At 44.2% G+C, this 14,804-nt stretch overlaps 1 protein-coding gene across 1 annotated transcript in view; it reads right to left on the minus strand.

Annotated features, from left to right (window-relative positions):
• The window catches only part of Vwf (von Willebrand factor), a 144,913-nt gene extending 131,138 nt beyond the window's left edge, over window positions 1-13,775 (minus strand). Inside the window, exons 1-3 of the mRNA XM_075982709.1 lie at window positions 13,547-13,775; window positions 12,185-12,239; window positions 10,812-10,976 (exon numbers count right to left, since the gene is read on the minus strand). Coding sequence (XP_075838824.1) covers window positions 10,812-10,976; window positions 12,185-12,239 — 220 coding nt within the window. The 5' untranslated portion in view covers window positions 13,547-13,775. The remainder of the gene's footprint in view (window positions 1-10,811; window positions 10,977-12,184; window positions 12,240-13,546) is intronic.
• Window positions 13,776-14,804: the final 1,029 nt, after the last annotated feature.

The following is a 14,804-nucleotide window of genomic DNA, read 5'->3' on the forward strand; positions in this document are numbered from 1 at the left end:
AATGGACCAAGCAGTGTTATAATTAATATAGTTTCTGTGTGGTTACTTTTGGTTCTAGGTGGCTGGGACAAACAAGCAGGTCCTCCTCCTACAGTCTTGAGACTGTGACCCAGCCACACAATCTTTGCTTCCCATATCTCTGGGTATGCTGGATTAAGTAAGAACGGCCCCCCGTATTCTCATAGATTTGAATGGTCATTAGGGCATGGTACCAATTGACAGGGTTTAGGAGGTGTGGTCTTATTGAAGGAAGTGAGTCTCTGGGGTTGGGTTTTGGGGTTTCAAAGTGCTCAAGTCAGACCCAGTGTCTCTTCCTGCTCCCTGCAGATCCGGATGTAGAACTCTCAGCTCCTTCCCCAGCACCATGTCTGCCTATGTGCTGCCAAGCTCCCCACCATGAGGATGGTGAACTAAACCTCTGAAACTGTAAGCCAGCCTCAGTTAAACACTGTCCTTTATAAGAGTTGCTGTGTCTCTTCACAACACCTCGACAGTGACTAAGACACTTCTCAGCACCCTTCACCAGTACTCTAGCTCTTTCTGACCCTTCCTTGCTGTCCAAGTTTCCACCCTGCTTCCTTCCGGTCTGATGAATGGAGCAGACACCCTGTGGTGGTTTGAATGAGAGTGCCCCGCATAGGTTCATATATTTGAATACTTGGTCCCTAGTTGGTGGAATTATTTGGAAGGATTAGGAGGTGTATCCTTGTTGGAAGAAGTGTCTTACTGGGGGTGAGCTCTGAAGTTCCAAAAGCCATGACACTCTCAGTTGGCTCTCCCTCCCTCCTTCTGCTTCCTACCTGCAGATGAGGATGTAAGCCCCCTGCTACTGTTCCAGACCCACACCTGCGTGCCTGACTGTTTCCATGTTCCCGGTCATGATGGTCATTGCCTCACCCTATGGAATTGTAAGCCTTAATAAACTGTTTCTTCTATACTTTACCTTGGTCAAGGTGTCTCTTTACAGCAATAGATAAGGAACCAAGACACATAGCCAATCAGATTCAAAGCCCTGTACTTCAGCTTCATCCACTCACCCATAATTACGATCTTGTGCCTGATAGTTTTATGTCAACTTGAAACGAGCTAAAGTCATCTGAGAGGTGGTCTCATTCCCAAGCTTTTGGAATCAGAACTCAGAGGTTAAAACCAAGCAATAGCTGTAGAAGTCCCCTGGGTGATCCTGATGCATCTCTCCAGACTTAGTCATCACCACCCTGGCTCCTCACAAGGAACACTCCCTCCCTCCTGCCTCTCCCTGGCTCATTCTTCCCCCAGTGCATGGAAAACCTCCCTGTCTTCTCCAGCTAACCCAAGCCCCTAACTCAAGGCTCCTAAATGTCACTTTGCTTTTGCAGAGTGAGAAGATACACAAGGTTTCTCTGTGTAGCCCTGGCTGTCCTGGAACTTGCTCTATAGACGAGGCTGGCCTCAAACTCACAGAGATCCTCCTGCCTCTGCCTCTTTCTTGAGTGCTGGGATTAAAGGCGTGTGTCACCACTGCAGGTGAATACTTTTCTTTAATATAGTGGTTCTTAACCTTCCTAATACTTTGACCCTTTAAGACAGTTCCTCATGTTGTGGTGAAACCCAGCCATAAAATTTTTATTGCTACTTCATAACTGTAATCTTGCTACTGTTGTGAATTGTAATATAAATATTTGTGTTATCTGATGGTCTTGGCAACTCCTGTTAAAGGGTCATTCAACCCAGAAAGAGACTTACAGGTTGGGAACCATTGCTTTAATACAACAGAACACCGGGATTCACGGATCTTTCTCTAGTTGTTGTTGGCAGAGATCCTACTCAACAACAGAAAAGAAAGAAAAACAAGATATTGTCATTGCCCTTGGGGGGGCTCCTAGAGCACAGGGAACATGGAGGGATGCCAAAGGCATTCTGTGACAGATTTGCTAACAGGCGGGAGAACAAGTGCAAAGATACCCCAAGAAAGTGTCTTAGGAACTGGGCAGTGGTGGTACACGCCTTTAATCCCAGCACTTGGGAAGCAGAGACAGGTGGATCTCTGTGAGTTCAAGGCCAGCCTGGTCTAGAAGAGCTAGTTCCAGGATAGGCTCAAGCTACAGAGAAACCCTGTCTCTAAAAAAAAAAAGATTGAAAGTGTCTTAGGGTTTCTATTACTGCAACGAAACACCTTGACCAAAAAGTAAACTGAGGATGAAAGGGTTTTGTGGGGGGGGGGTGTTTGTTTGTTGGTTTGTTTTTGTTTTGTTTTGTTTTGTTTTGGCTTACACTTCCACAGCACTGTTTATCACCAAAGGAAATCAAGACAGGAACTCAAACAGGGTAGAATCTGGAGGCAGGAGTGATGCGGAGACCATGGACGGTGGTGCTTACTGGCTTGCTCCTCGTGGCTTGCTCAGCCTGCTCTCTTATAGAAGCGAGGACCACCAGCCCAGGTGTGGCTCCACCCAGAATGGGGTGGCCCCTCCCCCGTTGATCACTATTTAGGAAAATGTCCAATGAGCCTTCCTACAGCCGGATATTATAGAGGCCTTTCATCAATTGAGATTCCCCCCTCTCAGATGACTCCAGCTTGTGCTAACAGAAAACTGGAGAGCACCTCAGAAGCGGGAGGAAGCCAGGAGAGTTGGTGCACACCTATAACCCCAATACTCAAAAGGTTAAAGTGGAAGAAGCTCCACTTCAAGCCCAGCTTGAGCCACCTCGAATCAGGGGATCTCACAGCCATGGCCGCAGTCAGCCTACCCCTTTCCAAACAGCTCAACACATGCTGCATCCACAGAACGGCACATGCATCCACAGAGTGACTGACGGAGAAGCCACCATGGAGTTCTCCAACCCATGTGTCAAGCAAGGTCCTGAATGCCGCCAACCTTGTGTCAGGCTCCTTTCAGCTCTCGAGATGAGGGCCTACCCTGGGAGTCTGTCCTGGTATTTACCCACATAGCCCAATATCTATGGGAATCCCACTGGGCCAGTCCAGAAAAAAGAAAGGACTGAAGAGATGTTTCAAAAAGGAAAAAACACCTGCTGTGCAAGCAAGCCCACAGACAGAAGTTTGAACCCCAGATCCCACCTTTATATTTTTGGTTGTGAGCCTAGTCTTTAACGGCTGAGACATCTCTCCAGCCCCAGAACCCACCTTTAAAAGCCAGATGCAGGGATGTGCATTTGTGAGCCCAGCACTCCCAAGGTGATTTGAGAAGTGGAGCTAGAGAGGAGACTGGCCCAGAAGCTCAGGGGCCAGCTAGCTCTGATGTGGGAGTGTCATATATCAATCTGTTGATTTCATTGGTTAAGAAATAAAGAAACTGCTGGCCCTGATAGGTTAAAACATAGGTGGGAGGAGTAAACAGAACAGAATGCTGGGAGGAAGAGGAAGTGAGCTCAGACTCAACAGCTCTGCTCTCTGGAGCAGAGACACCATGTTCCCCTCTCCAGATGTGATAGCTCTGCTCTCTGAGACACACGTGATGAAGCTCCGAGCCAGGATGGATGTAGGCTAGAATCTCCCTAGTAAGCCACCTTGTGGGCTACACAGATGATTAGAAATGGGCTAAATTAATATGTGAGAATTAGCCTAGAAGAGGCTAGATAGAAATGGGCCAAGCAGTATTTAAATGAATACAGTTTGTGTGTTGTTATTTCAGGCATAAGCTAGCAGGCGTCCGGGGTGCTGGGGACGCAGCCCCGCCGCTCCTATTACAACATAGCTCAGAATACACGGCACAGCAAAAACAATAAGAGAGACCCTGCCTCAACCAGGCAGAAGGTGAGAACCAACTCCTGAAAGTCATTCTCTGACCTCCACATGAACCATGGTACCCTCACACATGTAGACACATATGCACACGTGCACACTAGTGATAACAATTATTGTTATTACTATTAATTAATGAAGTTTAGAAAAATTCCTCACCCTTGTTATATGTTCAAAGACAGATGCGCCAATCTTAATCCCACACCTTCCCTGTCTGTCACTTGTAGTGGAAGCCCCAGCCAATCACCTTGCTTGTAGGGCGGGTACCCCTTAGGCGAATGTTTACCTATAAATCTGGTGGGTGTGCTCCCTGCGCTTCCTTTTGTTTCCTGCTCTTCGCTGGAACCCTGGTTTTGTAAGTTCTCCCCTTATTAAAGCTAAATATATTATATTGAACTTGTTTGGCTAATTCTGTTCGCCATTCATTTACGCCACTTCATTCTGGCACCCTAAGATGTGGTCTACATCAGTCACTCCAGCTGGTCCTCACCAGGAATCCTATCAAGTGGGATTAACCAGAACCCTCTTTACCCTGATGCGCCTTTTTGCAGTGTTCCATTAAGGGCCTCACACAAATCCTTGACTCTAACATTCATCTTCCTTTCCTTCCTTGTGGAATTCTGGAGTCTGACCATCTCTCTTGCTCTCCCCTTCCACAAACCCCCACTACCGCAGTCCCTCTTGAACTCAAGGCCTTCCTTCCCCATTTTAACAGGTTCCTGAAAGTGTTTCCTTAACGATGCAGATCTGTCTGTCATCTCACTTCCCCAAGGCAGAGGACCCCTTTGCTGGATTTACAGCATCCCCTCCTCACACATCATGACAGATTAGTTCTTACACCCTAGTTCTCTGTCACTGCCTCCGACTTTAGGGAGCACTCTCTCTCCCTAGTGCAGAGGGCGCGCCTTTCAACGTGAACAGACTGAGACAGGGGTCCAGCTCCTCTAGGAAGGATGAAGCCGCCTTCTTTGGAAGCAGTCTTTCATTCGTATTCAGAGATGATCATACCTACTTCCCACAGCTGCAGTGAGAATCCAGACACAACACAGATAGACTATTGGCATTTTTCTGGCAACTTAGGAAATATTCTGTTGGGAGATACTCAATCACACTTTGAACCCTGAATTTGCATTTGTGTTAGTTAAGATTCACCTTGGGTCAGGAGACTGAGTTAGCAACTAGTTGTCACAAGCAATCATAGAGCATCAGAGGGTATCTAGGAGAGAGAGAGATGCAAAGAAAGTAGTAGGAAGGGATTTGGAGTGACACAGGTTTTTTTGTTTGGTGGAGTCGAAGGAAGCTCTCTGTTTTTGGAGACGCCAGCAAGGAAAGAAGGTTATCTAGGTACTACTCAACCTCCCTGCACTAGCAGGTTTTCACCCCAGCCTTTGATTCTCAAGCATTGTTTATAAACAGAATGATAGAGATCTAGTTCGAGTTACCTTTAGCAGCAACGGCAGAGTCAGAGTCTGTGGGAACAGAATTCCCTCCAAGCTCTGGCCTGAGCAGCGAGGCTCTGCCAGAGAAGCAGGCCAGTAACTGCAGAGTCACAGTTGCTGGCTGAAATACCAGTAGGTTACGGCACAGCCACTATGTCAAAGATAAAACATTTGACACTCCAGCCTGTTGCACGACCACACAGACAGAGAAGTCACAGCAGCTGGTTCTGCCACGGTTGCTGCCAGGGCCTCCAGAAAGCAGGCTCATGCTTAGAAATTGCAGAAGGGGCCTGAGTTTGCCACTGACAAGACAGACAAACCAAGAAGTCAGCAGGTTTGGTGAGATGCCTGGGAAGTCCTTCAGGAAAGAGTTAAATAATATTAGAAAAAAAAATCTTTCCCAAGTTAAGAATGGGGACCATTACAATGCAGGCACTAGGGCCCTTTTGTGCTACTATGGATGGTTTGATAAAGAAAAATTTAAATGAGGGGGTAAAAGACTTACCTGAGACTGGCATGTTGTTGATTGCAATTATTACCAGTTTGGTAATTAATACTTATCCTTTAAAATGTGGAATTAAAAAATCGTAAAAAATGGTTTGAACATTGTCAAATATAATAATTTAACTACTAAAATGCAAGCTTTAGAAAGACTTATTAATGAAAATAAGAAAAAAATGGGTGATAACATACAAGTCTTAGGACTTATTATTCATGATACAAGCTTTAGAAAGACCTACTAATGAAAATAAGAAAAATACTCAAATGCAAACAAAGGATTTTAAAGCAAAACCTGATACTCAATTGCATTGTGAAAATTAAGAGGAACAGCCTAAAGTTATTAGAACACCAATATTAATTTATCCAGTTGCCATGCAAAAATGACCACCAGATGATAGGTGCCCCCAAGGCTATGCAGAAGTTATCTGGAATTCTGTAGAAATGTTAGATTTGAAGAGATTTAAGAATGTGGCCCTAGCTAGGCAGTGATGGTGCATGCCTTTAATCCCAGCACTAGGGAGGCAGGGACAGCTGTGAGTTCAAGGCCAACCTGATCTACAAGACCTAGTTCCAGGACAGTCTCCAGAGCTACAGAGAAACCCTGTCTCAAAAAGCCAAAAGAAAAAAGAAAGTGATCCTTTAGTATGGCTTGCATTTATCCTTTGTGAAGCAGAAATTAAATTCATGGGCAACTAGGAACAGAATTATTCCACAAGACTGGAAATACTTAGTTACAGCAGTACTAGAAGTTGGTCCTCAGTTACAATGGAAAACATGGTGGAGAGGGGAAGCTCTGTCATAGAACAATGAGGAGGGCTAGAGCTACTGAAAATTCCCAAGACCAGCTTCCCAGTGAGGGCCAGCATGCTGCTTTGCAAAGACAGTCTATATTTAATGATCACATTTTGGTTCTTTCATAAAGGATGTTAAACAGCACTATTTTGTGTCAATATTTTGTACAACAGCCATTGGAAATGATTTTTAATCAGTTTCCTCAATCTATAATTTACCGCTATATGGATGAAATCAGTTGATTCAGAGACAGATACTTTAGAAAAATGTTTGATGAAGTAAAAAAAAAAGAATTTTGCCTTGTTGGGGATTACAAATTTGCTCCTGAAAAAACACAAAGAGGAGATTCTATTAATTATTTAGGATATAAGATAAGTTTATAGAAAATTCAACCACAGAAAGTACAAATCAGGAGAGATCAATTATGAACAATTAATAAATTTCAAGAATTTCTGGGAGATAAGTAATTGGCTATGGCCCACAATTGGACTAGCAGTTCAAGAACTAAGTAATTTATTTCAAACTTTATAAGGTGATAAGGACTTAAATAGTGCAAGAAAACTATAAACTGAAGCTGAAGCTGAGAGAGAATTACTGGTAGAAAAGAAATTATAGAATACACATGTGAATAGCTTTGAGCCAAAGCTCGACTGTGGTCTGGTTATTTTACCTTCTACTCATTCTCCTACAGGAATTCTTATGCAGAGAGAAGATAATATCTTCAACTGGATATTTTACCACACAAAGAGAAAAAATATTAAAGACCTATGTAGAAAAAGTTTCTGAACTGATTCTGAAAGGAAAATTAAGACTTCATCAATTAGCAGAAATAGACCCAGAAAAAAATGTGGTACCTTTTCTAATGCTGAAATTTACTCATTTGGGGCAGAAAATGAACATTGGCAAGGAGCTTGCAGCAATTTTGGGGGAGAGATTAGCAATAAAGATCCCAAAAGCAAGAGACTTCAGTTTATAAAGAGAAATAGTTGGATACTTCCTCACAATGTACAGGGAACATCAATTTCTGGAACCCCTATGTTCTATACTGATGCAAATAAATCAGAAAAGGCAGGTTATACTCAGGAGAATTGAGTAAAGTGGCTCAAGGCCCTCATGATTCCATTCAAAAATCAGAATTATATGCTATTCTCATGGTATTATTAGATTCTTCAGAACCTCTTAATATAGTTCCAGACTCTCAATATGCAAAGAGTTATTTTACATATTGAAATTGCTGAACTTATTCCAGATGATTTAGAATTAACTTTGTTAATTCTACTACAATGAGTAATCAAAAATAGAAATTACCCTTTGTATATAACACATATCTTTGTATATAACACAGGCTCTACAATGAGTAATTTATTCAACTATAATGATTAATCAAAAATAGAAATCACCCTTTGTATATAACACATATCAGATCTACCCAGGCCCTCTAGCACAAGTTAATGATAAAAGTGATCAGCTATTGGTAGGAAATGTGCTAGATGCCTCAGAATTTTATAAGAAACACCATGTTAACAACAAAGGTTTGAAAAAAGATTTTTCTATCACTTTGCAACAAGTCAAGGAAGTTACAAGAAAATGTCTTACTTGTTCTTTGTATAATCAAATTTCATTACCTGCAAGAAGTATACCAAAAGGTACTCAAACGAAATTTGGCAAATGGATGTGTTTCATTTTTCAGAATTTGGAAAATTAAAATATGTGCATCATACCATAGATACATATTCATTATTCCAATAGGCAACTGCTTTAAATTTTGTAAAGAAGGATTCTGTAACTACACATTTATTAAAAGTTATGACCATCATGGAGATACCTGTACAAGTTAAGACTGACAATGCTCCAGTTTATGTCTCTAATAAAATGAAACACTTTTTTGCATATTACCACATAAAGCATATTACAGGTATACCACATAATCCTACAGGACTAGCAGTTATAGAAAGGTCTGATCTCACTTTAAAAGATACACTTAATAAACAGAAAGGAGGGGACTGGAGAGATGGCTCAGTGGTTAAGAACACTGGCTACTCTTCCAGAGGACCAGGGTTCAATTCCCAGTACCCACATGGCAGCTGGCTACTGCCTGTAATTCCAGTTCCAGGGACCTGACACCCATGGAAAAACATCAATGCACATAAGATAAATAAATTTAAAAAATAAACAGAAAGGAGTAATTACGATACCCCAGAGATAGATTACACAGTATTTTATTGACTTTAAATTTTTTAATGCTAATGAAAAAGAACAAGGACTGCAGAGAGAGATTGGATAATAGAAAAGCTGCTGAATTAAATCAGTCTATATATTTTAAAGATATGTTAACCTCAGAACGGAGAGTGGGGAGAGGAGAGGACAGGAGAGGAGAGAAGCTACCTCTGAAACAGAGAGGTGGGGGAGGAGGAAAAGAAGAAACTCAGGCTGGAAGTGGAAGGAAGATCTGCTTGCCTCAGTGGAAGGGGAGGGGAGTGGGTGGGGTTTATCTCTTAAAGGGACAGGACAGACCATTACAAGAAATACAGGTTAGTAATTAGTCATATATAATAATCAAACTTGTAGTTAAGTTAGATGTTTACAAAGTTAAACAGAGATAGATTTTAGATAGGTGGTCTTCAAACACTTCAGAGACCTATAGAATATGGCATTTAAGATGTTTTAATAGCCCACGAGAGTGAGACACATCTGTTCCTGGCAGCACCAATTTACTTCATAAAAGGATGATGACACTGAAGAACCTCCATATGTAGCTTGCTTTTGTTGTGGCAAAGTTAACCACTCGGTGAGAAACTGCCCTTGTCTCAGTTGCTGACAGTATGCTGTCCAAACTGGATGAGTAGGAGACAAAAGAATGCAACTATCTGACTTTGCCAAGGTAGGACAGTCCTTCAAAACTGCTGTTTTACAGAAAAGTCTGTCAGGTAGTCTAAGCCTGTAGGACAAAGGTGAATGCATGCAGTGGCATCTCCTCTCTGACCAGTAACCTCCTCATTTATGCTATGAGAAGTTCAACTAGATGACCACATGAAAATGAATCCAGGCAGCCAGCTGTTTCTGTCATTTCTATGGTTTCAGAGGTTGTTTGCTCTGCACTTCCTGTTTACTCGGGTGATATTATATCCTTCTCGGGTCTCCAGTGGAGTTAATAATAAGATAAAGTTACAGTTTTCCTTGTTACCACATTCAGAAAAGAGACTCACAAAAGAGATATAAAGTTTATAAGGTTAAGAGGCATAAAAGCTTAAATTGTTTAAGAAAATGTTTTGAGGTCTAAGAAAATAGTTTTGGGTTAGTAATACACATTATAATTGAAAGCGAATTATGTACAAAACTTTGCAATCACTAAGATAGGATAGATAATAGAGTAGTTTCTTTGAATTTACCAAATATAAATGGACTAGACATTGTGATTGTAATCCTTACTTGATTAAGTGTTCTTATTGTATATCGTTTTACTGTGTTAGAGTTAAAACCTTTCCTTTTTGTTGTTTAGACAAATGGGGAAAATGTTGGGGGATATTCAGTCACATTGTGAACCCTGAGTTTACATTTGCATTAATTATATAAAATTAATCTTGGGTCAGGATGCTAAGTTAGCAACTAGATGACAAAGTCAAGCATAGAGCATCAGAGGGCATCCAGGAGAGGCAGAGAGATGTACAGGAAGTAGGAGAGAGGGAGTTGGAGAGGCACAGTTTTTCTTGTTTTGGCAGAACAGAAGGACACTCTCTTTTTTTAGAGATGCCAGCAGGGAGAGAAGGTTAGCCATGTACTCCTAAACCTCTCTGAGCTAGCGAGTTTTCACCCCAGCTTTTGAATCTCAAGTCTTATTTATCAACAGAACGATAGAGATTTAATTCAAGCTACCTTTAGCAGCTCAGGCAGACTCAATGGGAATAAAATTCCCACCAGGCTGTGGCCTGCGCAGCTGGGCTGCTGCCAGAGAAGCAGACCAGTAATGGCAGAGTCACAATTGCTGACTAAAATAGCAGTAGATTAAGGTGCAGTCACTGTGCCAAAGATAAAACCACAGTGTTCAACCTCTTAATTCCAAATTTCACATGTCTCAAGCTCTTCGACATCATCCTTTTTCTCTGCAATTTTGAACTCCTGGAATCTTGTCTGGACCCACAGCAACGGACAGCATAGACAGACCCTCACACCAGACTCAGGGAAGGCACCATCATGGAAAGACCATTGTCCTCAAGGGAAGGTGTCATGGGAAGGCCACTGCCCTCTACAATCTCAGGTGCGTCGTGAGAGTTGGAACCCTCCCCCAGCTCAGCTGCCCCTGTTCTGAGATCCTGCCATGGGTATCCAGGACTCACCGAGAATGGAGAAGGAGCGTTTGTGGCAGTCCCCAGCCAGGAGGTAACTGCAACCTCCAGCAAAGCTGTACATGGTTTCATCAAAGGTATTGATGAAGTCATCCCCAAAGAGGCTGCATCGGGCCGTCGATGGGCGGTCCTGAGTCTTTTCTGTGCAGACGGTCCCTGAAGGAAGATTGCACAGATGAGCATGTTGTGACCATCAGCCCAAAGCTCTCTGGGCTCATAGAAATGGGCTTGCAACTGACAGAAAATAGAAACAAGGAAGAATTTTCCATTTCCCCTTGCCTGTGAGCATGACCCCAGACTCGGGACAATAATGGAGAAACCATCTTCTGGGACCTGTGTTCATTATAGTGAAACTTACTGACTTAGGCAATGTTGCCCATTAGCAATGTGCCTTATTCTTTCTGAGGAGTGGATAGGGGTGAGGTGGATAGGTAGAGGGAATTGGAGAAGGGGAGGGAGAGAGAACTAGGACTGATATTTAAAATGAAAAGACAGCCGGGCGATGGTGGCGCACGCCTTTAATCCCAGCACTCGGGAGGCAGAGGTAGGCGGATCTCTGTGAGTTCGAGACCAGCCTGGTCTACAGAGCTAGTTCCAGGACAGGCTCCAAAGCCACAGAGAAACCCTGTCTCGAAAAACCAAAATAAATAAATAAATAAAATGAAAAGACAGTTTGTTTTCTTTAAAAAAAATTAAAGGAAGGAAGGCAGGAAGGCAAGCAGTTGAGTACCATGAGTGTGAATTTATAATAAACAATTTTAAGTTATAAAAAGAGAAAATTGTAAGACTAGAGAAGCAAACACAAGAGGAGTTAGAGTCATCCGTGGTCCATCACTGGGCGTTCCAGCGGTTATCTCTTCACTCTGCTTCATGGCACATGGTCAGAAGGCATTGCTGGCCTTCCCAAACTCTGAATGTCAGTGAGGGAAGAACAGGAGAACAAGCAGTGTGGTGAGAAGTGGGGAGGGAGGCCTAGAACCCAGTCCTCTGACGCTGGCTCTGTGGGACCCTAGTGCAGTAGCATCTCCTCTCTGACTGACAGCCCCCTCATCTATGCTATTGGAAGTTCAATGAAATGACCACATGTCTACTAGATTCTGTCTCTCCCATTCTGTGCTCCTGTCACATGGGACAGTTCTGTGCCACCTTGTCTCTTCAGATATTCAGTTGGCAGGGGTGGGGAGGGGCATAAATCAGAAACAGGATGTTCTTTATAACTGTCATAAGAGGTGACCACTGACTTAAAGTCACAAATCTAACACAGACTGAGCACAGATGCACTCCGACGCATGTATTTAGTCCTGGAAGGAAATGTTCTCAGTAGCCTTGGGCAAGGGTAAGGAAATAAAGCATTTGGTACCTACCTGGCCAGGTGAGGACCAGAGCAAGCAGCCAGATCTCAAACCTGACACAATTCATCTGCAAAATAAAGGGGAAAGAAATGAGCTGGTTCTCACTGTCCAGAAAGATGGCTGTTGGGACAAGCTACTGTCAATGCATCCAGCAATGTGGCATTTTCTTAAGCCTATATGGGGACAGAGGCAGATGGGTCTCTGTAAATTCAAGGCCGGCCTGGTCTACGGAGCAAGTTGCAGGACAGTCAGAGCTACACAGAGAAACCCTGTCTCAAAAATAAATAAATAAAAATGGTGTGTGTGTGTCCTCAGTGGCTCCCCATGCCTCCCTTGAAGATGGGGAACTAGTGCCCAAAATGCTCCAATGGCAGTGCCAGGCCTAAAAACAACGATCTAGGTGAGCCCTACCCTACATTGCTGGGCACCCTCTCCAGACACTAGTGACAGGACCACCTGGGGTGAGGGAGTTCTGTCTCTCTTCTCCTGTCAAGGCTAGCCTGGTATCCCAGGTCCTCACAGCAGCTGAAACATAATGCCACTCAGTCACCATGCTGGGCACCCAACTAGGAAGAGAAGGAGCTGGCCCTTCTGTTGCTACCATCAGAATCAGACTCACAGACCAGTCAGAGGCCACCACTGAATACTTATTGGTCCTCTACCCTGGGCCATGAGCACCTTTAGAACAGGGACTGTCTCTCTCAACAATGTCCCCGGGATCTGCAAGGACACTCAGCATCCAGTACATGCTCAAGCAATGTTTGCTGAATGCCCTTGACAAGGGGACAGGGGACTAACAGCCCTGGATCTGAGGAAATTTCTCTGCAATGTGCCTCAGGCCACAGCCCACCAGACAGGAGCTGACAGAGCACAGCGTCCCAACCCTCAGAGCCCGCGCCCCAGTCCCTCTCTTCTGAAGAAAGTTACAGGAAACACAGACGGTGCCACCTGAGGCAGTTAGGGAATCACTCTTCCTACATAATGCCCATTCAAACCAATGAAGAGGGAGAAATCCAGCATCTCATGAATGGGAACTGAACCCTTTGTTCCTTTATATAGCCAAAACTGGGTCACCAAGCAGGTGCCCCTCTCTCCTGTCCTCCCAACTCACTGGACCATCAGTGACTCCCAGCTGGTACCCAAGAGGGGAGGGGAAAGTGACTGTCAATCTCATCTAAGTCCTGCCAGGCTGGAAAGCCTCTTCAGCAAGAAAAGCAGAATCCAGTAGTAAGGAGAGAAAGGACATTAGAATCAGGCTAGCTTCTAATCACCTCTCCAAACAAACCCCTTCTGCTCCAGGCATAGGAACCCCAGTCAGCACCTCAGGGGCAAGGGTCAGCCTTGGACCTCCCTCCCACGACTGAGCCATCATACCTTTCCCCTGCGGATAGGGGCTGTCTCTCCAAGGTCCCTTGAGAAACTTGGTCACTGCGCAGTAGTTCCAGCACTCCTAGGTCATGTTCTCAGCAACCACTGGATAGACCGGCTCAGACTCTGAGCAATCTTGCTGTCAAGCAGCCCAGGGACTGCAAAGTCCCCACAGTCAGGGAGATAAAGCCCAGGCTGTGGCCAAGGACCCAGCCCTCTGCACCACGATAGCTGTGAGCCGCCACAACAGGGCACTGGCCTTCTCTTAATGACCAACGGGAAAACAATGGCAGGAAGCAGTAGCAGAAGTACTTCCAGGCTGATAAGGCCTAAAGAGCCAGGAGGGAGAGCTCCGGGAAGCTGCCACACCACCACAGCTCGGTTTGGTCCCTGAGACTCCCTGAGTGCCCCCACAGACAACCAAGACCAGGAGCAATAGGTTCCCGGTGGCAGCATGGTCCAGGCTAGGGGAGAGAACCAGATTACAGCAACATGGTTCCCGGATCCAACTACCAGGGCTAAATCCCAGGGGTTTTTAAAACAACAGAAGATAAAAATCCTGGTCACAAGTTCAAACCTTTGGAAAGGGAGATGGGTGGAAATGATGGTTTCATTCTAATACTCTCCCAAAGAGTCACACACACACACTAACATACATCTGAACACACACACACACACACACTAACATACATCTGCGCACACACACTAACATACATCTGCACACACACACACACACACTTGTTCTCTGCTAGGCCTGAATCCAAGGCCTGTGCATGATAGACAATCTTTCACTGAGATATAGCCTCAGGCCCTGACTCTTTACACACACACACACTAACATACATCTGCACACACACATACACTCCACACACACACACTAACATACATCTGCACACACACATACACTCCACACACACACACTAACACACATCTGCACACACACATACACTCCACACACACACACTAACATACATCTGTACCTACACATACACTACACACACACATGCATACTAACACACATCTGCACACACACAGGCACTCCACAAACACACACACACTAACATACATCTGCACACACACACAGGCACTCCACACACACATGCACACTAACATACACATCTGTACACACATAGGCACTCTACACACACACACATGCACACTAACATACATCTGCACACACACCTGTTCCCCAAAGCCTATTCTCAGCAAGCTCTGACTAACTAATCCTTTCCCAGAGAGGAGAGCTACAAGGGGGGGATGAGGA

The sequence above is a fragment of the Microtus pennsylvanicus genome, chromosome 8 (genome assembly GCF_037038515.1).
Source record: "Microtus pennsylvanicus isolate mMicPen1 chromosome 8, mMicPen1.hap1, whole genome shotgun sequence".
In the NCBI taxonomy this organism is placed as follows: domain Eukaryota; kingdom Metazoa; phylum Chordata; class Mammalia; order Rodentia; family Cricetidae; genus Microtus; species Microtus pennsylvanicus.